Raw genomic sequence first — 23713 nt, forward strand, 5'->3', positions numbered from 1 at the left:
ATTTCCTGAATATAATAATTATATTGTGATTATACAGGACAGGGGTCAGCAGACTACTGCCGGCAGGTCAAATCCAGCTCCTCATCTATTTTTATACAGCCTGTGAGCTAAGTGTGGTTTTGCTTGTTGTTTTTTTAATAATTGAAAAAATTTTTTTGCGTATAATTTCATTTGTTTGATTTTCAAAACTTGTGAAACTCAAATTTCATTTGAACTTATATGAAATTCACATGTCAGTGCTTACAAATAAAGTTTTATTGGAACCCAGCAACGCTCATTCATTCATGTGCTGTGTACGGCTGCTTTCATGGTACAAAGGCAGAGCTGGGTAGCGGTGACAGACACTGCATAGCCCGTGAAGCCTGATGTCTGGAACTACGTCTCAAACAGTTCAGAAAAACCAAACGAAAAAGAATGTGTGTGCGCGCGCGCGTGCGTGCACGTGCCTGTAGGTAGATGTATGGAGAGAGACTGAAGCAATTGTTATAAAATGTTAGCAGCGGGCGAATCTAGATGCAGGGTGTGGGGCTGTTGATCATACTATTCTCATACTTCTGTAGAGTTTGAAATTTTCAGAATAAAGAGTTAATAGAAATTAACAAATAAGCATGAAACTCACTTGCTCAGACTCTCACACACACACAGAAGCCCAACCTGTTTCAAATGGGCCTTCTTTGCTTCCTGGACCAGCCCCTTGTTCTTCCCTTCTCTGAGCCCCACCCCAGCCCCCGCTCCCGCTGACATCTTGCACTGTTGCAACTGTCTGCTCAACACTTCATCTATCCCAGCTACTCGGGGTTTCTCAGACTCTGTTCTGGAGGGCGTCATGAGCTTTTGCACATCCAATTTCAAGTTTTAAAATAAATCTCCATTTTTACGATGGAAGCTGAAATGGAAAACACTGAAACCCCATTTCACGTCTGCTTCTCCCCAGAACAGTAGGAGCCTGGCAGGCAGAGAGGCTGGCTGACTGCGGGGGAACAATCCCACCACACAGTGTCCTCTTCATAAGGAGGCCTGGGAAATCTCCCATCCAGTCTCTACCCAGAAAAGGAGACCTCCTCGGGAGCTACCTGGGACTTCTCGAGTTATGGCCAGAAAGTACTGGTAGCTAAGCAGGCTTGCCTTTTCCCAGTGGCTGCCGGACTGGGACCTTCTATAGCTGAAAGTGCACGCACAGGTCATTATGGTATGCATTTTTAGCCTCATTCCTTGCTCCATTTAGGGTCTCCACCCTTGTTTTTCTTTCTTCTCTCTCTCTCAGTTTTAATATGCTATCATGTTATATTTGATATATGCTGCTAGGCTGCCCTAAATCCCTTCTGGAACCAGACTGGGTCTCAGTGAAAAGCTGAAACAGAAACCCTGTGCTGGCCTCCTCTTTCTCTGCCTCTTACCAAACCATATGGCTGCCTGGCGCTCCCCAAGCATCTCATGCCTGCAGCATCGTCTCTGGCCTGCAGTGCCTGAGGGCAGCCTGGCAACCTTGGCAATGACTTATGGAGTCTGTGATTTCCAGTGAGATGAGTAAGCAGAGGAAGTGGAATTTCTTTTCTAAACAGTCAGAAGTGAGAGCAAAACTCCTTCCAAGGAGGCCAGGCCATGAAGGAGAGATGCAAAGTGGAAATGGCCATTTGGTTCATCTAAACCCGGGCCCTGTCCCTGCAGCACACTGTACGCAGTGGGACCAGCTTTCCTCCAGGTTGAGGGGAGATGGAGAGGGACCTTGTACTGGGCAGGAAGGATGAGTGGAACAGAGGCGACCAAGGCCAGGATGTAGGCATAGGCCCGACAAGTAAGGCAGGTGGAGAGGACCAGGAGGCCGAATGGGAAGGTGGGTTCTGGAGGCACCCTGCCCAGGTTTGAACCCCAGCTCAGCTACTCACTAGCCGTTTAGCTTTGTGCAGAATGACTCATCCTCTCCAGGCCTCAGTTTTCTCAGCTGTGCAATGGATAGAACAATACCTGCTTCACAGGGGCATCGCTAGGACCAAATGAGACCATCCTGTGAAGTGCTGAGTACAGACCCAGACACGTAGTAGGCGCTCAATAAACATTAACGGCTATGCTTATCCTTACAGCACCACCATCGTTTCTGCTGGAGGGGACTCTATATACTGAGTTATGGAAGGAAATGTGTTGTGTTGGATGGAGGCCAGAGCTTTGGAAGGCAGGCAGAAGGTCAAGAACAGACAAGTATAGCTTTGGGACAGGATTTGACAGATGAATGCAGTTTATTTAGGATGTGGAGTTTCCGGATCCTGGTCCAAAGTCAGGGCCGTGGTTTAGCCCACCTTTCCCCCCCTCGCACCATTCAGCCAACCCATCGTCTGAGCAGGCAGAGCTGTTCCTCATTCCTGCTTTTCCCCAGCTGAGGCCGCAACTGAGGACAGACACACAGACACACACACAGGCTTCAACGCCTCTCACTTCTCTGCATCACAAAGGTCAAAGCCTCCACGTGGTCCTGCGACCTCCAGCCATATTGTCCCTGCACCCATGCGTATGCCGCAGCTCAGAGGCCCGTGGAAGGAACCTCCAAGGAAGCAACATTGCTGCCTCTGGCCCTGCCCCTGAACGACAGGCCACGAACAGATGGAGCTGGTCTATGATCACGCTGCAAACTCCAGAGCTTCCTATTATCCCTTTTCTCTGGACCCGGACCCATGCCAGGCCACGAACCTGGGGAAGCTATCTGCTTTAGAGACTCCAACCTTTCCTGGCTGGGCTGTCCCAAAGGGTAGACTCTGATGGGAAAGAAGGGGACCCTACTAGCCCTTCCCTGGGCATGACGCTAGATTTTTCTCCCCTGAGATTTTCCTGCAGGCTGAGAAGGCATCAGCCTCCTCTGCTGAACTCCTAGCCATCCTTCAAAACCCATCCCCAATTTGCCCAGCCAAAACCAACTCCCCTTCTGCCTACCCCTACAGCCTACTGCAGCACCACAATCACCAGTAAAACTCTGGGTCGGGAATAGGCCTCCTGCCTTCCCGTCTACCTCAGTCCCCGCTCCCTGTGGCTGAACCAAAGGCTCTGTAAAAACAGAGAGCAGGGCTTCCCTGGTGGCGCAGTGGTTGAGAGTCCGCCTGCCAATGCAGGGGACGAGGGTTCGTGCCCTGGTCCGGGAGGATCCCACATGCTGGGCCCGTGAGCCATGGCCGCTGAGCCTGCGTGTCCAGAGCCTGTGCTCCGCAACGGGAGAGGCCACGGCGGTGAGAGGCCCGCGTACCGCAAAAAAAAAAAACCCCAAAAAACAGAGAGCAAACTTCTTGTATTTGTGTTACCTCCAGAACTTCCTGCTCAGTGCCCAATGCATGGGAGTTGCTCTGCCTCTGTGAGGACAGATTGAATTTGGACACATAACCACATTCACTGCTCCCCCTCCTTAGGCATGTCTCCCCATGATGGAACTCCTTAAAGCCCCAGGCATCACGGAGGGATGCTGTCTTTGAAGGAACCCAAGGTCTGCCAGGTACCAGCTACGGGAGTTGGGGCTGCTGGCTTGACCTCTTCAGTCCCGGGTTCCCTTATCTGAACGAGAAGGGCAGCCACCTCCACCTGTGGGACTGTTTTGAGGGAGAATGGGATATACACCTGGCATATAATAATTGCTCAATGAGCGGCCAGACTTTGAAAACAAGCCAATCACCCTTGCTGGCTCCCCCTCCTCACCTCCCACTCACATCTCGATCCACGGCAATGTGGCTTCCACCCGTGAAACTGCCCCTGTCAAGGACACCAAGACCCGTGTGCCAATGGGCTCTCGATCCCCAAGCTTCTCGCCCTCTGCAGCACTGACCCCACTGCTCAACGCTTCCCAGGGCTTCTGCTGCATATATTTACATGCTTGGTTTTCCCTCCATACCCAGGCATCTGCCCTCGGCTGCTGACCCACACACACCAACGTGCCTCGGGACAGCGCCACCTGGGCATCTCGAGGGCATCTCCATCTCTACCCATCCCAACCTGAACTCGCCTTCTCCTCAGTCTCAGGCTACCACCTCTCTGCACATTTTAGCAGACGTCCCCCCAAACACAAGCCCACCGGATTAGTGCCCTACTACTGCTGTAACAGACGGCCACAAACACGGTGGCTGAAAACAACACAAACTTATTGTCTTCCTTTTCTGGAAGTAAGGAATCCTAAAATCAAGGTGTTGGCAGGCCTGAGTTTTTTTCAGGTGGCTTGAGGGAAGACTCTGTTTCCTGGCCTTTTGTAGACTCTGCAGGCCTTAGCTCCTTCTCCATCTTCAAGGCCAACAGCATAGGGCCTTCCAATCTTTTCTCTCTGACTCTAACTCTCCTGCCTCCCTCTCATAAAGATGCTTGTAACTGCAGTGGGCCCACCCCGATAAGCCGAGATAATTTCTCCATCTCAAGGTCCTTAACTTGATCACGTGTGCAAAGTTCCTTTTACCATGTAAGATAACACATTCACAAGTTCCAGGGATCTGGACATGGCCATCTTTGGAGAGCCATTGTTTGGCCTACTATAGTCACCTCCCTTCACCTGTTCCAAATCTCCAGGATATCCCTCCAGGGACAGACAAAATGTTGGCCCACCTCCTTTCTACAGCCAGTGTCTCCATGTGAACCTTCTTAGGTAATATAAAAGCTTACCCATCACGCCTTATCTCTACTGTATATTCAATCATTTCTTCAGCAGGACTCCCTCCATTGGGTTTTTTAAGGAAGTTAATGTCTCATTAACAAACTCCCTTGACCCCAGTCTTCCCTCAGCCATCACCCTTCCTGTCTCTCTCCTCCACGTATTTCTAATCAAACTTCTGAGAAGTGATTACACCGGTCACCTCCATTCTAATGAGGTTCCCATCTCATTACTCTTCTGCAGGATTTCTCAGCCCTGGTACTGTTGACAACTGAGGCCAGATCATTCTTTGTTGTAGGAGGTTGTCCTAGGTATTATAAAAGGTTTAGCAGCATGCCTGGCCTCTTACTTCTAGATGCCAGTAGCATATCTCCATCTTAAGTTGTGATGGCAAAAAAAAAAACCATCCAGACATTTCCAACTACCCCAGAAAGGGAGCAGGGGGTATAAATTGCCCCAGGTTGACAACCACTGGCTTACAGTAACAGCTCTTGCTAAAGTCACCAATGACTTCCCTGGCACTAAATTCAGTAAATGCTTTCGAGCCCTTCTCTTGCTTGGCTTCTCAGCAGAGCTGGACATTGCTGGACATTCTGGCCTTCCCACCTCAGGCCACTCTTGCTCTGGCTCCCCTGCAGGATCGAGCTCCCCTGCTGGAGCGCTCACCGTTGAAGTTCCTCAAAGCTTAGTCCTTAGGCTGCTGCACCTCTCGCTCAGCCCGTTCTCCCTGGGGGCTGCCCTCCAACCCTCTGGCCCCACGGATCACCTATGCACAGGTGACTCATGAAGTAACATCTCCAGTCGTCCTTTCCAAGCTCTGAACCCATATATATAAAGCTGCCTAGTTGATATCCCTACTTGGATATCTTGGCATCACTCAACAAGATATCCAAGGCATCACTCCAAACTCAACAAGCCCCAAACCAAAATCAGGATCTTCCCCTCAACCCAGTCCCCTTTGGCGTTCCCCATTTCTCACAGAAACTCACCATTCCTGACCTGTAGGGAGAGGAACGCTGCAGGAGTTGTTCATGACACTTCCCTCTCCCTTACTTGGGCCAATAGGTCTCTTCGCAAGTCAAATCTCTTTCATCTCTGAAGTAGTTCACGAACCAGTTCACTTGTCTCCATGTCTCTGCCCCACACTAGCTCAACCCTCCACCGTCACCGACTTCAAGAACGAACACAGTCCTCCGACTGGGGTGCAGACGTCCATTCTTGACCAATGCCTCCACCCCATCAGTTCTCCAGCCTGCAGCCAAAGTCACCCTTTCAAAACATAAATGAGAGCTTTTCGCTGTTCTTAAAATGGAGAACGGAAGTCCCAGTATGGCCCACTGGGCCCTACGTGACCCAGCCGCTGTCTCTTCCAGGCCCATGTTTGCTGCACTCCAGGCACACTGACCGCCCAGTTGCTCAAACGTGCTCTCTTCTGCCACAGGACCTTTGCTCATGGTGCTCCATCCATCTTGATGCCCCTCACCAATCATCACCCGGTGGGAATTCTCCTCCTTCAATCACAGCTCAACTGTTAGGAAGCCTTCCCCGACTCCTGGCCCCATCAAATCCCTTCGTTGAGCACTTTTCTCCTAGCCCCACTGTCGCTCCATTACCTTTCAGAGCCATAATGTTACATTTATTTTTATTTATTTATTTATTTATTTGTGCGGTACGCGGGCCTCTCACTGTTGGGGCCTCTCCCTTTGCGGAGCACAGGCTCCGGATGCGCAGGCTCAGTGGCCATGGCTCACGGGCCCAGCTGCTCCACGGCATGTGGGATCTTCCTGGACCGGGGCACGAACCCATGTCCCCTGCATCGGCAGGCGGACTCTCAACCACTGCGCCACCAGGGAAGCCCCATAATGTTACATTTATTGATGCTTATCTTATTCTTTAATTTCTTCCATCTTCCCCACAGTAAATTCTATGAGGGCAGGACTGATGTCTGATCTGGTCCACCATTGCGTCCCCAGAGCCAGCCCAGTGCTTGACACAAAGCAGACCTTCAAGAGGTGTTTATTTAAAGATAAATGAATCATCTTCCTACCCCCAGCCTGCCTCTCTCTACTGTCCCATGTCCCCCTATCTGTGGTCAAGTTTGGTGCCTGAAAGTCATCACTGATAATTTTCGAATCTGAAAATCCCTCTTCCTCACCTTCACATCCTGTCTATCAACGAATCTTGGGGATTCTCCCCCCTAAATCTCTCAAACGTGCCCACCTTTAGCACTTGAGTTTAAGCCACCATCTTTCCAGATGCGAACTCCCACTCCAGCCTTTTACCTAGAATCCCAATTCTCCATTCTGCAACCTACCACGTCACACCTCTGCTTGAAACGTTCCGATGGCTTCCCCTGACCCACAGGATGAAGGATGCACTTGTCACGGCCTATGAAACACAGCATGATCTGGCTCCCACCTCCCTCTCCTGCCAATTCTCGCCGCTCTGCCTCTCAGGCTCACTGCTGCTGCCCCACCGGACTTCTTAGGTTCCTCTCTCTCAGCTGTTCTGCCTACATGGAGCATTTTTCCATCCCCCTTCTACTAACTGCTACTCATTCTTCAAGTCTCAGACCAGAGGAAGTCTTGACCAAACCCCTCAAGTAGGCCAAGAACAACAATAATAGCTGACAGTCACTGCGTGCTTACTAAAGGCAAGCACGATTCTAAGAACTTTGCAGCATTAACTCATTTCATCTTCACCATCCGCTATGATTATCCTGGCACAGAGAGGTTCAATGACTCATCCAAGGTCACATTAGATAGTAATTAGCAAACCTGGCTGACATGATGAACTCAGGCTCCAGGCCCCAAATCCCAGAGCTCTGTGAACGCTGCCATCTCCCTGTGTACCCAGAGCATCCTGTATTCCCCCTTCAGTAGCAATTTGTCACATGCGCATGTATTTGTTCACTGCCTGTGCTCCCCACCAGACTGTCCACTCCCAGAGGGCAGGGGCCGTGCCTGTCTTGTTGGAAGCTTTCCCTCTAGCATCGGATATCACTGCTTTTTTAGCTGAACGTCATGCTATGCTCCAGGTCACCCACTCCAGAGGAGGGCTGGGGTAAACCCTTCATAAATGTCATAGAATGGCCCGCCAGACACACGCACGAGGATTCATGGAGAAATTGCCCCACCACTGATTCCGCTGACTACTGCCAGATGGGGCTCCTCCGCATGGCCCTTGGCTACCAAGGGTCACAGGGGCAAGGGGACAGCAAGATCCATCATCCACGTGTCCAGGAGTGATGGCAGAAAAGCTCTGGGCCAGGCTGGGCCAGCGTATGGCTCCCCCTGCTGGTTTCCTTCCATGTTCGTGGCACCCTTTTCCGAGGCACAGCCCAGGAGACACTCACCAGCCACGAGAAGAAGCCAGCTGATTTGTCCTGGGTGGAGATCTGCCCCTCATAGGGGCCGAAGATGTGGCCCTTGGGGATGACCTCATTTATGCAACGCACGTCATTCTCCCCACTGGCTTCCTTGACCACCTCCATGCCCTGGGGGATGGTGAGGGCCGCCCGGTCTGGGATGCCCACAGGCACCGGCGTGTCGGACACAAACACCGGGGGACCATGGTTCGGGCACTCATCCACAAAGTACTCCTGGCAGGACTCGCAGACTGGAGGGATGGAAAGAGGAAAGAGAGCCTCAGTTGGGAGGTAGGACCCCCATGGAGGTGGCTGAGGGGCTGATGGGAGGCCCACCCTGAGGACAGCGTGAGCCAGTGGAAAGTACACAGCCTGGGACTCGGGAGTCCCAGCCCTGGCTCCACCCCAGCCAGTCACAGGCCCCTGAGTCTTCAGTAGCGATAACTCACTGCCCTCCCTGGGGACTCAAAGGACACACCCACCAACACCAAGGAAGCCAGTTTGAAAAAATAGAAGAAAGATCATGACTGGAGTCAAATAGGTCTGGGTTTGAATTGCAGCTGTGCATCTGTGAGCTGTGGGACCTGACGCAGGTGGTACTGAACCCTCACCCAGTCTCAGTGTCCTCCCCTGGAAAATGGGACCAAATAATGGACACCTCAGTGGCTAACGGTGAGGATTAACTGAGGCCTGGACCTGTGTCTGGTACATAATAGGTGAGTGTCTATCTTCAGTATTCTCACTGCAAATTCCCTAAGCAGAGATGGGATGGAGGGGGGGTGGGGGGGCGGTGAAGGGCACGCAGAGTGGCCAAGAGTAGCCCCAAGCTCCACTTACACCAGAAGTCCACTTGCTGGAAGCTTTTGGGCATGATGAGGTCACGCTTCCCCTTCAGTTTCCTGGGCTCCACTTCCATGGCGGAGGGGTCTGGTCTCCTAGAGCTGGCCAGGACAGGGGCCAGTAGAGAAAGCACAAAGCGATCAGAGTGAGAGGCTGCTGGGCAGGGAAACCGAGGACGTGACCGGATGTGAGGCAGGTGGAGGAACCCCAGCCCACCTGCTTGTTCAGTGCAGTGGGTAGTGGAAAGGTAGGAGTCCTGAGACCTGGGTTCAGGCTTTCTTGGGCCACTACTTGGGTTTTTCTAGAGCCTGTGCTCACCCCTGGTCCTAGGAGTTGCCCAGAGCAGAGTATGGAAGATGAGTAAAGCATGGGATGTCTTCCCAGGGTCTCCCATCAACCCAGCCCAGCAATGCTCCCCCCCTTCTCCCTCGCCTGTCCCCACATTGGGGCCTCACCAGGGTTGGCCATACTCCTGGTCGCGGAGCGGTGAGCAGACCTCTGTCTTCACCACCGTCACCATCTCCCCCACGGCTGCCTTGGTCTGCGCCAAGCACTCCTTCATGTTCTCAGTCATTCTGTCCTGGGGACGCGAAGGCGGGACCACCACAGGAAGAGGATCAAAGAGACAGGGGAAGAGGGGTGAGTGGCAGAGAGGGCAAGCGGGGGTCTCCTGGAGTCTGGTTACCCTCCCTGCCATCCCCAGAGGAAGCGCTTGAGAACACAGACAACAAAAACAGCTGTAGCCCAGCCAAGAGGAAATGCCATTTCTATCCCGGGCTGGTCCTGGGGACGACTGGAGCCACCAGCCCCATGGGGTCAGGGGCCGGGAGTAGCTCAGGCCAGGAGGCAGGGCTGAGAAGCACAGCCTGTACCCCAAGACCAAAGGGCAAAGGGTACGAGGGACCCACAGGAGCCTCTGCACAAAACCCTGCAATGGGGAGCAGGGGAGGGATCGACTCAAGTCCAGCTGGGGCCAAAGGGGGCAGGCAGATGAAATGGGCCCCGAGCGCCTGGCTGCACAGCCCCTCACCCAGGGGCTTCCAGGGAATGCAGCCAGGCTCGCTTCGCCAGCTCAGAGCAGGTACAGGCGGGGCCTGGGGGTCCCCGTGTGGGCCGGCCCTGACTCCAAGCCCCACCCAGCTCTCTCTAGGGGAGTCTCCCTAGCCCGCAGCTTACCGCCCTCCTCCACCACCGCGCTGGGCTTCAGCCCCTCCCTTGGCACCCCAGGGTCCTCATGCCAAGCCCGGGGACACTCTTCTGGCCAGAACAGCGCTCAGCTCGGGCTGGGAGCGCGCTCGGCCCCCGGACTGGGCGAGCAGCGTGTGTGACTCACTACCCGGGGCCCCGCTGGCCACACCCCTGCTCCTCGGCTAATCAGCCCCCTGCTCCCCACCGGGGCCCCAAAGCCGCCGGCAGCGGGAGGGGTGTGGGGAAACGTGACGGCCTGCCCCCTTCTCCGAGCCGGCGGGGACTGGGGGCGCGCGGAGGGGGGCGGGGGAGGCCCGGGCCGGGCCGAGAAGCCCCGCCCCAGCCCCCCACCGCCCCCCCTGGGACCCCCCAGCTCCTGAAGCCCGCGGGTCATCCCGGCTGCGTGTCCGGCTGGGAAAGTGTGAGATCCCGAGATCCGGCCGGCACTGCGCACCGGCCGGGAGCAGGGGCGGCGCGGGGGGCCGGGGAGGGCGCGGGCTCGCTCTCTCCCTCTCACCAACCTTCCCGGCGGGGCGCTCCCTGCCCAGCCCGGCCCTGCCCAGCGCCCGCCCCCCGCCCGCCAGGCCCGGCATTCCTTGCGGGGGCATGTGGCTTCTTGCCGGCCCCGGGGGCACGCAGTTGGCTGGCGGCCGGGAGGGGGGCGCGCGGGGAGCGAGAGGAAGCGGGCGCCCGGGAGGGGGCCCCGCCTGGGAGGAATTCCAGCCCCTCCCGCGGGCCTCGGCCCCCACGCGGGCCGGGGGGCGCCTCGCGGGCGTCTGGTGAGGATGATAGCGCCGGGGAGGCTGGGCCCCGCGGCCCACCGCGCGCCCTCCCAGCCTCCGCAGCCCACTCGGCACGGCGGCAGCGCGGCCTGCGGCGCGGCCAGAGCGCCAGCGACACCCAAGTCGCCGGCCACGCACCGCAAGCCCGCCCCTTCCCCACCTGCGCGGCCTAGGGTGGGGACCGGCGTCTGCGAGGGGCCCCAAGGTTGGTGCTTGGCTGACCTCATAGCCCACGAAATGGCCCCCAAGCCACCCGTGAGGTGGGCAGGGGTTGGGAGTCAGCGAGGCAGGAACCTAGAGCTGGAAGACGTCCAGTGACTCGCCCAAGGTCACGCAGCCCATTCCTGGCGAAGTCTGCACTGGAGCCTAGGGCCTCCTCTGAGTAAATGGGAAACAGCAGGACCCCGAAATGTAAGCGTTTTGTTTCAGGACTGGTTCACTTTCACGCCACACCCTCAGTCCAGTCTTCTTCTAGAAGTATCACCCGAATCACCCTGGGGTGGGTTCAGGACTCAGCCCATAGGTGCAGCTGCCAGGTGGGGGCAGGACCCAGTGGATTTATAAACAGTCACAACACCCCTGCCCTAAGGAGCACTTCTCAACCGCATGGACAACATTTCCACGCAACACATCCTGAGGCAGCTGGTCTAGAGTTTAGGAGCCTGGGCTCCTAGAGCCCACTGCTTGTGTTCAAATGCCAGCTATTGGCTCTGTGACCCTGGGCAGGTGTTAAGGACTGAATGTTTGTATGTGCCCCCTCAGGAAAAAAAAAAAAAAAATCCATAATCCCTATGTTGGATGCCCTAACCCGCAGTGTGCCTGTATTTGGAGACAGGGCCTGCTAGGGGGTGATAAAGGTTAAATGAGGTCACAAGGATGGGGCCCTAATCTAATAAGGCTGGTGCCCTTAAAGAAGGGGAAGAGACACCAGAGCGCCCCCTCTCTCTCCACCAGGTGAGGACGGTAGGAAGGCAACAGTCTGCAAGCCAGGAAGAGAGCCTTCACCAGGAACCAAATTAGCCAGCACCTTGATCTTGGACTTCCCAGCCTCCTGAACTGTAAGAAATAAGTGTCTGGTGTGTAAGCCACCCAGTTTATGGCATTTTGTTATGACAGCCCGAGCTGACCTGGGCACCAGGCTGTCTAACTTCTCTGTGCTTCCATTTCTTCATCGGGAAAATGTGTCAAGTATTAGATTCTATCACAGATGTTGCTGTATTAAACAGACAGAGACGTGTTTGGAGGGCGCTAGGGAGCTAGGCACCGTCTCTATACATCCACTGAGTAAAGCTCATCAGGAAGATGGGTATGTGTGACATCATTAAGGAGTGGCTTTGAATTCTCTCCTTTGGATTGGATTTATTTTAAGTCAGTCATTTGCAGACTCTGCCACTATCATAGGAACTGACCGCTTAGGACCATTTTGCATTGAGCTCTCCTGTTCTAGCCCCTCTGCCCTCCCCCGGCTTCACCTGTATGCCATGCTCCACCCTGCCAGGGGGGCCTGTGAACTTGCTGTGTAGTCCACCTGGAACACACCTGGAAAGTTCCTACCTATTCTTCAGCCCTCACTGTCCCCCCATCCATAATACCCTCTCTAGCCCCATGTCCCTTTCCTCATGACACTTGTCACTCTTAGAGCAGTCTTCTGTCAGTATGATTATTTGATGAAGATCTGTTTCCCATAATAGATTAGAAGCTCCCCAAGGGCAGAGGGCAGGCCTTTTTGCTCACCACTGAATGGCCAGCACTTGTAACAGGGAGTGCCTGACGTCAGGGCAGAACAAGTGAAAGACAAGCCATATGCTAGGGCATGAACTTTAAGGAGGCACCCATTCTCAGGGTCATGTGCTTGCAGGGCTGGCACCTGAGACTGAGCACCTCCTTCAATTTTGCACCCCTAGGTGCCTTGCTTGCCTTACCCGGGTCTCAGCCTTGCCTATCACATAGCATACTCTCAATAAATGTTTGCCAAGTTAATTCATGACGCAATGACCCGTCATAACTCACTGTCTCCCACCAATATGTTCTTCTGGCCCCTTTGAGTATCTCAACTCTGTAAGAGACCTCAGAGGGGGAGATAGGGTGGGTGGGTTATTGTTTTGAACCCTCTTCATGGGGTACTTTCTCGTGACCTCTGCCAGGCAAGGTGGGGGAGGCTGGCATCGAGAGGCAGTGAGGGACAGTGAGAGTGTGATGGGATTAGACTCCTGAGGCCTGGAGCCTGAATTTGATAATAAGTGTAAAGTATAAGCTGTGCAACCATGGGCATATGACTTCAACTCTCTAGGCCTTAGTGTCTTCCTTGGTAAAATGGAAATAACCAAAATTGCCCCAGAGAAATCACTGAGACAAAGGCTGGGTCAAGGTCTTGGAAAGAGCCAAGTGCTAAGGGTTTGTAAGGGGTATTAATCCCTCACTGGCTCTAAACTGGCTGCCAGAGGCAAGGGGATGAGCAGGAAGATAAAGGAGAGGGGGGATGGAGGGAAGAGAGACGGGGGGAAGGAAAGGAGGGAGAAGTAGGCAATAGTAAGGGAATAAAGGCTGGAGGGGAAGAGGGAGAGGAGAAGAAATCGGAGAAAAAAGGTGGAAAGGGAGAGGGAGACTCAGAGAGACAGAGGGAAGAGGCACACAGACATTTTTCTAAGTCTTAAATGGTCCTGGGGAAAACATCCCCTTATAAAAAAAAGCATTCATTTGAATCTCAAAGTAGAGATGTCTGTGGGCCACGTACTTTCATGTCTTATTTTTCATTTACATCCCACCTTCATCCCATTAAAAAAATTGTGACGATTTATAACATAAACTCATACTCAGCAGGACAGTTGAACAACCAGAGACCTCATGGAGAGGAGTGATGCCAATTATACACAGAATCTGTGGTAAGATGTTTAGTGATCTAGCTTTCCATTCAGTTCTGAGCCTCCTGGCAGCTAAGGCAAAAAGGGAAACACGATGGGTTACAAAGTACTCATTATTTGATACCTATTGATTGACTGGCTGCACAATTAAGTTCTTTTCATTCTTGGAGGGGTCCAGCTGCCTGGAGAACCAGAATCAACTCTCACTTACATAACTGGTGTGTATTACAACTCCTTTCTGTGTCTGTAGTGAAGGCCATGGGGGCAGGGAGGGAGAAGATGGGATGTGGCAGGACTGAATGAACTTCCATTTGGGAAGAGAGGGAGAACACGGGCTTGTGTCCTTCATTAGGTCCAGCTCAGCGGGCACTGTAAGGCCCCAGCCAGGTGAAGCTCCAGCAACTGTTTCCGCAGACTGCTCTGGCCCTGCTTGCCCAGAGAGGGGCTTAGGGGAGGGCGGGGTGGGGGTGGGGGTCAGCAGGCCTCGTAGAGGACTCCAAGCTGCTGGCAATGCTCCCTCTCAGCTGGCTCCTCTGAGTCTGCACCCGCAGAGATTAGGCATGTTGCAAACCCAGCAATGAGATGCAGACCCAAGAGGAGGGGGCAGAACGCGGCTCAGGAGCCTGCAGCTCTGTTTTCACTCTTGGCAGGTTGCCAGGGTCCTGGAATGCCCGGCAGCCAGTGTGGCCAGAGGACCAGGGGCCTGTACCCACTTGGGTACCCTAGAGGCTAGCGCCAGGAGAACCTGGCAGGCCTGCTCTTGTACCCCCGCAGCATTCTGTGTTGTCTCCCCGATGACAAAGGGACACGCAGTGAGGGGGCTGGCCCGAGTTACACAGTGACCTGGGCTGGGTATCCCAAGCCTTGGCTCTCAGTCCTGACTGTGCCATAAACTTTTATTTATTTACTTATTCATGGCTGCGTTGGGTCTTCGTTGCTGCCTACAGGATTTTCTCTAGTTGCAGCGAGCAGGCGCTACTCTTCCTTGCAGTGTGCGGGCTTCTCATGGCGGTGGCCTCTCCCCCGTTGCGGATCACGGGTTCTAGGCACACGGGCTTCAGCAGCTGTGGCTCCCGGGCTCTAGAGCGCAGGCTCAGTAGTTGTGGCGCACGGGCTTGGTTGTTCGGCCGCACGTGGGATCTTCCCGGACCAGGGCTGGAACCTGTGTCCCCTGCATTGGCAGGCAGATTCTTAACCACTGCGCCACCAGGGAAGGCCCTGTGCCATAAACTTTTTAGGTGATCCTGAGCAAGTGTCTGCCTGGCCCTGAGCCTCAGTTTCCCCTTCCTGAAAAATGAAAGTTCCAACGTGGTTCTTAACAGTAAACCATGGGGATAATTGGGGGAAAGCATGGAATTATTACAGGGAGTTGTTGGATTTATATGTCCAGCAAGCTCTGCCTATGGAAAGAACAGATTATATGCCTTGAACTTATGCATAAGACAGATTTGCAAATGTGTGTAGATACTTCAGCGATGAACTAAAGGTAAATTTATTTAACAGCGTTATTGATTCATAGAAGCCCTACGGCACCATGTGTTTTGTTAACGAACTGATACCAGCACAGCCACTCAACAAGCTGTGTAACCTTGAGAAAATTCACTACCTGCTCCACCTCGGTTTCCTCATCTGTCCAATGGGACAGATATCAGATCCTACCTCCTAGGGCTGCTTTACAGAGCACAGTGCCTGGCATATAATAGGTACTCTATAGATATTAGTTCTTCTTATCGTCCATTTTATTTATTATTTTAAACGTGTAGCACACATCAGGTGAGCCTGTTGGTGAAATTTTTTTGACATTAAAAGAGGGCCTTGGGCTTCCCTGGTGGCGCAGTGGTTAAGAATCCACCTGCCAATGCAGGAGACACGGGTTCAAGCCCTGGTCCGGGAAGATCCCACATGCCACGGAGCAACTAAGCCCGTGTGCCACAACTACTGAGCCTGCGCTCTAGAGCCCTCCTGCCACAACTACTGAGCCCACATGCCACAACTACTGAAGCCCGCGCACCTAGAGCCTGTGGTCCACAACAAGAGAAGCCACCGCAGTGAGAAGCCTGCGCACCACAACGAGGAGTAACCCCCGCTCGCCACAACTAGCGAAAGCCCACGCGCAGCAACGAAGACCCAACACAGCCCAAAATAAATAAATAAATTTACGAAAAATAATAATAATAAAAGAGGGCCTTCACGAGTAGTCAATACCCTTAATAGAGAAACACTTTTAATAAATCTATACTATAAAGATGCTTATCCCAATGGAAAAATAAAATGGAAAAGAACGTGAAAAAGCAATCTGCAAAAGAAAAGAGACAAATGGCCAATCTGCTTTATGGAAAATCACAAAACGCTAATACTCAAATAAATATAAGTTAAAACAAATAAATATCATTTCTCCTCTATTAAACTGGCAAAGATTAAAAATCTTGATACTAGTCAGAGCTGGCAAGTGTGTGGGGGAAATACCCTACATACCCTACTAGTTAGAATAGAAATCGGTGTAATCTTTCTGCAGGGCAATTTGGCAATGCATATGAAAAGTCTTGAAATGAGCAAAAGCTTTGTAGGAGCAGCCCCAAATCTAGGAATTTATCCTAAGGACATAATTAAGTTGTGTGCAAAGATTTACCCACAAGGCTTTCCTCTGCAACACTATTTTTAGTAGCAAAAAACAGGAAACAACTTAAACCTCGAAAACAGGGGAGAAGGTAATACATAACACACAATGAAATATTACACAGCAATTAACAGTGCTTTAGAAGAATATTTATTGACACGGAAACAGGCTCAACATACTGTTACAGAAAAACTGAACGTTATGGAGTGAAAGAAGCCAATCGGAAAAGGCTACATCCTGTGCGATTCCAACTCTGTGACATTCCGGAAAAGGCAAAACTATGGAGACAGTAAGAAGATCAGTAGTTGCCAGGGGTAAGAGGGTGGGAAGGGTGAATGGGCAGAGCACAGAGGATTTTTAGGGCAGTGAAACTACTCTGTATGATACCATAATGGTGGATACACGTCATTATACATTTGTCCAAACCCTCAGAATGTAAAACACCAGTGAGCCTTAATGTAAGCTGTGGCCTTGGGATGATAATGATGTCAGTGTACGTTCAGCATTTGGAACAAATGTACCTGCCTCTGGTTTTAACTGTATAACCAACAGCTGAATGCCTGCTGGGGTGGCCACCGGACTGGCCACATAGCTGAGGACTGATGGGTCCAAGCATACCTCCAGCTCTTGGAGTCTGGGCTAGTCCTCAGACTAATGCTGCTGTCCATAGTGGGGGAGGTTCTGGAGGTGGGGGCCAGGGAGCATAGGGAAACCCTCTAGTTTCTGCTCGATTTTCCTGTGAACGTAAAACTGCTCTAAAAAATAAAGTCTAGGGACTTCCCTGGTGGTGCAGTGATTGGGAAAATGCCTGCCAATGTAGGGGACACGGGTTCGAGCCCTGGTCCGGGAAGATCCCACATGCCGCAGAACAACTAAGCCTGTGCACCACAACTACTGAGCCTGAGCTCTAGAGCCTGCGAGTCACAACTACTGAGGCCGCGTGCCACAACTACTGAAGCCTGTGCACCTAGAGCCCGTGCTCTGCAAGAAGAGAAGCCACCGCAATAAGCCCGCACACCGCAATGAAGCGAGCCCCCGCTTGCTGCAAATAGAGAGAAAGCCTGCGTGCGGCAACGAAGACCAAATGCAGCCAAAAAACAAATAAATAAATTTATTTATTTAAAAAAATAATAATAAAGTCTATGTTTTAAATGAAAGTTGCAAAGATAGATACAAAATAATTCCATATAAAATGTATATTTAGCTATATGGATTTGCACACACAGATCTGGGAGGATACGTATTGGGATATCACTAGTGGTCAGTTGCGGGGCTTATGTTAAAGAGAGTTTCTGCTTTCTTTTTGCTAAAGAGAAAAATAAGTCACTTAAAAAATTTCTAAAGGAACTCTTCATGCTCATTTAGTTGAGAAATCGCCAGAGAAGATAATAACTAAGGTTCTTCCATCTTTACCCACCTGTCATTAGACACTGAGATCGAACCAATTATTTGGGAGGAAGGAGGATCCAAAGACTGAACACCAGGCATATTGTCCCTTGATGCACATTGGATGGATGAAGGAATCCATCAATCGACCAGCTGAGCAATAAGGGCCCCAATATTTCAGCCATGAAACAACTCTGTTTTAATCTTTTATGATTCCCATTTGAAAGACATACTGCATGTATTGTATGATAATTCATTCATTTTCCTAGTTTTTCTAATACACACAGGTTATGTGATAACTAGGGTGAACACATGGGTTCTCTGCTGTCATTCTAAGCAAAAGCAAAGAAATCTGGCACGTTCATTCACGTGTCCTGCTGGTTACAGGGAGCCGTGCGATTTTCATTACACTTCTCTCTGTTCAAAACATAGCTCGGTGGATAGAATACTATGCAGAATTGAGACGACCACAACTGCATGCTATAGTATAGATGAGTCATAATACCGAGAAAAGAAACGAGACCCCATAGAGTACATGCCGTATGGTTTAATTTATATAGTTAAAAATAGGCAAAACTGTGGTGGTTACAGGTGTTACTGGTTATCCTTGCAAAGAATTATTGTAGAAATGGGCAGAAAAGGGGGTTCTAGGGTGCTGGCCATGCTCTATTTCTGGATGTGGGTACTGGCCCCTTGGGTGTGTTAAGTTTGTGAAAATATATTGAGCCATGCTCTTATAATATGTGCATTTTTAATATGTATGTTAATAATAACAAAGAAAAAAATCTGCAGGGGCCCTCAGGGCAAGGAACTCCCGTGGCGGGACCTCCAACCCCATCCAGCCCTTGATTTTGCAGCTGGGGGAACTGCGGTCCAGCCAGGTGAGGCTCCTGCCCCAGTCATGGCGGATCTGGTTTCAGGCCTTTACCTGCGTGGCAGTTTCCACTGAGCATCGGTGGTACAGCTGGCTGAGGCCTGCAGAACACATTCTCCCAAGGTGGTTCCTCCTGCAGAACCTTTTAGAGGTAATATGTTTACTCCATGATGGTAAGACTTGGATAAGGAGTTGGGAGAAACAGTGTAAAGGTTCGTGAGTCAAATGGAGAAGCTGGCAAAGGACGCCACCTTCTTTCATGAGTTTGCTTCTTACAGCGGATGCTGCTAGTGGCTTACCGGGATCCCATTCCGCCTTTCCTCCCACTAATGGAATTGGACTCTGTTCAGATGCTACACCTTCCTCACTGGACCTACTGCCCTACCCTCGGGGGGGGGGAAGCACACAGCCTTTGTTGCAAATGGCCGCCACGTCCTGTGGAAGACCCCAGCAGGAATCACCCTTAGGATGACCTAGCACGGCAGAGCAGCGGAAAGGTGTGGTATAGTAATAAATATATCTGGTCTTTGTCCCCAGCTCCTGGAACAGAGCTCCTAAAACCCTTGGCATTTCCCAATAGGAGTGTCTTTTGTTATTCACAAGGAGCCCCTTGCTGTCACACCTGAGTTGATGCTAATGAAGTGACTTAGGATGGGGCCCCTTGATAGACTTAAGATGGGGCTGATCACCAGAAAGACCAAGAGATTAGAGTTAGAACTTTCAGTCCCATCCACTGACTTGGGGGTGGGGGTAAAGACTGAACTCTATAAAAATTCTTAAGATTCAGAGAGCTTCGTGGTTGGTGAACACGTCCGGGTGCTGGGAGAGTAGTGCGCCTGGAAAGGGCACGGAAGCTCCACGCCCCTCTCCCCATACCTTGCTCTAGGCATCTCTTCCATCTGGCTGTTCCTGAGTTGTATCCTTTATAATAAACCAAAAATAGTAAGTAAAGCACTTTCCTGAGTTCTGTGAATTGTTCTAGGGAGTTATAGAACCTGGGGAGGGGGACATGGAAACCCCTGATTTATGTTGGTCAGAAGTATGGGTGGCCCAGGACTTGCAAGTGGTGTTTGAAGTGGGAACCATCTTGAGGGAGTGGGCTGCCAACCTGCGGGATCTGTGCTCATTCTGGATAGTTAGTTTCAGTTGGTGTCGAAGTATCAGAGCATGGTTTGTTCGGTACTGGAAAACATACCAGAGACGGGGACTTTAAATGACACGGTTAAGGCATTAAATCAACGGGTCCTGATATCTGCCCTACTTCTGCGCTTCCTGTTACTTCTTTTTACTCAAGCCTGACTAGGACAGGGTCTCTGTTACATGCAGCCCCAGCCATCCTCACTGGTACCCTACCCTGCCAAAGGTGCAGGCTCCACCTACCCGCAGGTCCACTGGGGCTGTGCCTCTGTAAAGCATCCTCCCCGATGGTGCCTTGGACTACAAAGGGGCAAAGGGAGGGGCTGCAGCATTACACCCCCAGCCACCCCTCTCCCCTAAGCCCAAGATCTGACCTGCAGCTATAACCTGAGCTCGCTCTCTCATGCACTGCTGGTGGGAGTGTAAAACTGCTACCTCTAGGGAGAGCAGTTTGGCACTGGGAACCCTTCAAAAATGCACATAATCTTTGATCCTGCAATTCCACTTCTAGGAGTTTCTCCGAGACACATGTGTAAGGGTATTCATTGCAGCACTGTCTGGAAGCGCAAGGAACAACCAGCGTGTCCATCTGGAGGTTGGTTAAATAACTGATAGCATAACCATACAACAGGCAGCTGTTTCAAAGAAGGAACTGACGGAACAAACTCCATCCCCTGCTTCCACTCTGCCCCTACTGTCCATTCTCCACCCCACAGTCAGGGTGAACCCATTACAACCTAGGTCAGATCAGATGGCCCCCAGCTCAAAACTCTCCTCAGAGCCCCACCTCACGCAGAGCAAAGAGCAAAGCTCTTCGGCGGCGTGCCAGCCGGACCCAGTCTGCCCTCACGCCCTCTGGAACTCATCTCCTCCTACTCCCCTTTCACGCCCACCACAGCCCCAGAGGCTGCCTTGCACAGCCTGCAACAAGACACGCTTCGTCTTGAGCCTTTGCACTGGCTGTTCCCTCTGCCTGGAATGCTCTTCCCCCAGGGACCCACAGGGCTCACTCCTTCACGCCCTTCAGCCCTTTGCTGAATATCACATTCTCTGGCCACCTATATAAAATTGCAGCCCCCTTACGCTTTCTACCCCTCCTTCCTTGCTTCATTTTCCTCCAGAGCACTAGTCACTGTCAAATACATGCAGTACTTATTTATATTCCTGGCTGGCTGTCTCCCCGACAAGAATGTAAAGTCCAGGAAGGCAGAGATATTTATCTGTTTTGTTCATTGCTGTATCCTCTGCCACTAGAAGAATGCCTGGTGCAAAGTGAAGCACACAATACACACATGTTGAATGGATTACATAATTCGTGGTGAAAACAAAATCTTGGTAAAGAAGACTTTGTATAATTTGAGAGGCAGCAGAAAATGGCGGTCTGAGACCAGGCTGACTACGTTCAACCCCCAACTGCGTCAACCACTGTGTGCTGTCGGGGGAGTTCCTTAACCTCTCTGTACCTGGAGATATTCATAGCACCTACGTGGTAAGGCTGTTATGAGGATTAAATGAGTTAGTATTTGTTATCTACCTAGAATGGTGTCTGACACAAGCTGAGTGGGCTATATAAATGTGTGTTACATAAAATAAACATACCCCGTTTTAATAAAATTAGAAGGACATACACATTCGTATGTGCTCATGTGTGCACAGAATAGCTCTAGGCTACGACAGCTGCTGTTCCTGGGATTGCCAGCTGAGGGAGGAAAGTTCTCACTGAATTTTACACCAGATCCATGCATTTCTAATTTAAAAAATAGATTAGTAATGCCTAGGAGTTGTCAATTGTTGAGGCTGGGTGATAGGTACCTGGAAGTTTATTATACTCTTCTATCTTTTTTGTAGAGTAAAAAAGTTTTAGAGTACGTATCAGTATTAATAGTCTAAAAAAGAAGTCCCAGGCTACCCTGCCACCTCCCCTCTCAGCATGCCAGCGAGTGGAACAGAAGGGAAGACTGCATCTGCTGATGGAGGGAGGGTGGGCAGGGGTGGGGGTCGGGGCTCCTTCCAGCCACCTGCTGTCCCCACGGAGAGGGACCCTGAAGTCCAAACAAATTCCCTGAGTCCCACCCGGCTCCAGGATTCCAAGCACCAAGTCATCCACACAAGGCTGGGGGAGAAGGGCTGTGCTGGGAGCGCTGGGTCAGGCTGCAAGTGGCATAGGGTCTCTGGGCTGAGCTACCAGGGGCTCAGGGAGGCCACGCCTGCAGCAGACGCCAAAGCGGGAGGAAGGGAAGGTCTTGATGGAAAACGGCCTGGATGTGTACATTCATTGAAGGACAATCAGAGACGGCCTGCATTGATTGCTTGCAGGCAGTCTGGTCTGTTGGGAGACCAGACTTGTCCTCTGGTGTCCCCCGCTCCTTACCCCTGTGATGCTAAGGCAGAGGGCACGCAGTCTTTAAGCAATCTGCCCCCAAGTCACACCTGCAAGTGTGTGACTTTAAGCAATCTGCCTCTTAAGGGGCAGGGCTGGGGAAGGTGTGCTCTCGCATCTTACTGCCTCCTACAGGCTGTTAGAGCTGAAGGACGCTCCCAGGCCCCTCCTTTCTAGACGAGGAAACGGGAGGCCCAGAGGCAGTGACTTGCACAAGGCCTCCCAGAGGAAGACTCTGGGAGATACAAACCCACCGCCCTCCAGCCTATGCTTGCAGCCCCTCTCCCGCCCTGCTCTCCCTGCCCCTCTCCACAGCGCTCTTAGCGTCCTCGCCTCTACAGTCCTTCCGACCCACCCACCCACGGAGCTGGAGCCTCTATTTAGCCAGGTGGGACCCTGGTGAAACACCACGCGGTGTTTTGGCCACAAGGAAAGGGGTCCTACTGTCCGCACCACGACTCCCAGAGGGAAAGGCCCGTGCAGGGAGGGGCTGCAGGGCCCTCGGGGGGCCCGTGGGCCTGGTGCCAGCCTTCACCTCTCCTGCAGTCTCCTTCAGCTCCCTCCCCTCCTTGTTCCATCCGGCCCTGCCGTTCTCACTGGCTGTTTTTTCGCCCAGTCCTGCCCAGAATCTCAGAATGAAAAGAAAGTTCAAAAGTCACCTAAATCTTTGCTTCTCCTGGCGTGGTCCACAGACCAGCAATAGGGCCATCACACGGCACTTGTTAGAAATGCAGAGTCCCGAGCTCCACCCCAGACCCCCTGAATCAGAGTGTGCCTTAAAACAGGAGATTCCCCCAGTGATTTGTATGCAGAGTTGAGTTTGAGAAGCGCTAGTCTAAACTGCAAGAGGCTGGAAGCCGCGGTGTCTATCATCACTGAGCGCGCTTGAACACCTCCAACAGGGAACCAGGCGGCCAGGCCACCATCCCATCTTCGGACAAGTAAGGGGGGTTTGTGTGTGAGTGTGTGTGTGTGTGAGAGAGAGAGAGAGATGGAAGGGGTGGTCCGCCATGGGTCCTGAGCGTCCCCTGCTGAGTTTATCGGACTGCAAGCCCTCACCATTCTCTGACCTCTGACTGTGAGCCATTTCCGTAGCTAGTCACATAGGTAACTAAGTAGGTCACGGTGACCACAGCATGAATACTACCATACAACTGCTCGCTCCCCGGGGAAGGGGAACCAGCTTCTTTACCGCTTGCTACAAAAGGTGCCGAGCCCTCTGCCCTGAGCTCTTCCAGTGCAGTGTAAGAGCTCTGGGTCCATCGTGTCACCATCTGGGTCCATCGTGTCACCCGATGGGACTTGGAGGCACAGTAACCGGGGCTACCGTGCACTTGATCCTGCTGTCTCCCTCCTGTGCTGGGGGTAAGAAGCTGTCCTGCTGATCCGTGGAGTCTTGGCCACATGTAGCATCCACACCAAGAGATTGGGGTTCCTTCCTAACTATGGGTGTGTGTGGAGGTGTGTCTGTCTGTGTGTGTGTACCAGGAGTGGCCATTTAGGAAGAATTAATTATCTTCCCACGTACCCATGGAAAGGCTCACACATGGGGGGTTTATACTAGGACCTCGATTTGAGGGGATTCAAAGGGAACCTGGCCCCTCTTGAGCACCTGCTTTGCGCCAGGTCTTGGCCAGGTGCTCCACTTTTTTATTATCTCACTTACTCCTCT

General features: G+C 52.1%; 1 protein-coding gene across 5 annotated transcripts in view; it reads right to left on the reverse strand.

The window, feature by feature from the left end:
* Positions 1–23713, reverse strand: part of PRDM11 (PR/SET domain 11) — an 83317-nt gene that overhangs the window by 38373 nt on the left and 21231 nt on the right. For 3 of the 5 annotated variants that reach the window (XM_004264036.3, XM_049713189.1, XM_049713190.1), the window contains exons 2-4: positions 9272–9396; positions 8814–8917; positions 7965–8227 (exon numbers count right to left, since the gene is read on the reverse strand). In XM_004264036.3, the coding sequence (XP_004264084.2) occupies positions 7965–8227; positions 8814–8917; positions 9272–9390 (486 nt within the window). In that variant the 5' untranslated portion in view covers positions 9391–9396. Of the gene's footprint in view, positions 1–7964; positions 8228–8813; positions 8918–9271; positions 9397–9992; positions 10530–23713 lie in introns of those variants that run through there. The other 2 variants (XM_049713187.1, XM_049713188.1) reach the window with 2 other exon arrangements.

This window comes from Orcinus orca, chromosome 8 (genome assembly GCF_937001465.1).
Source record: "Orcinus orca chromosome 8, mOrcOrc1.1, whole genome shotgun sequence".
Classification (NCBI taxonomy): Eukaryota; Metazoa; Chordata; class Mammalia; order Artiodactyla; family Delphinidae; genus Orcinus; species Orcinus orca.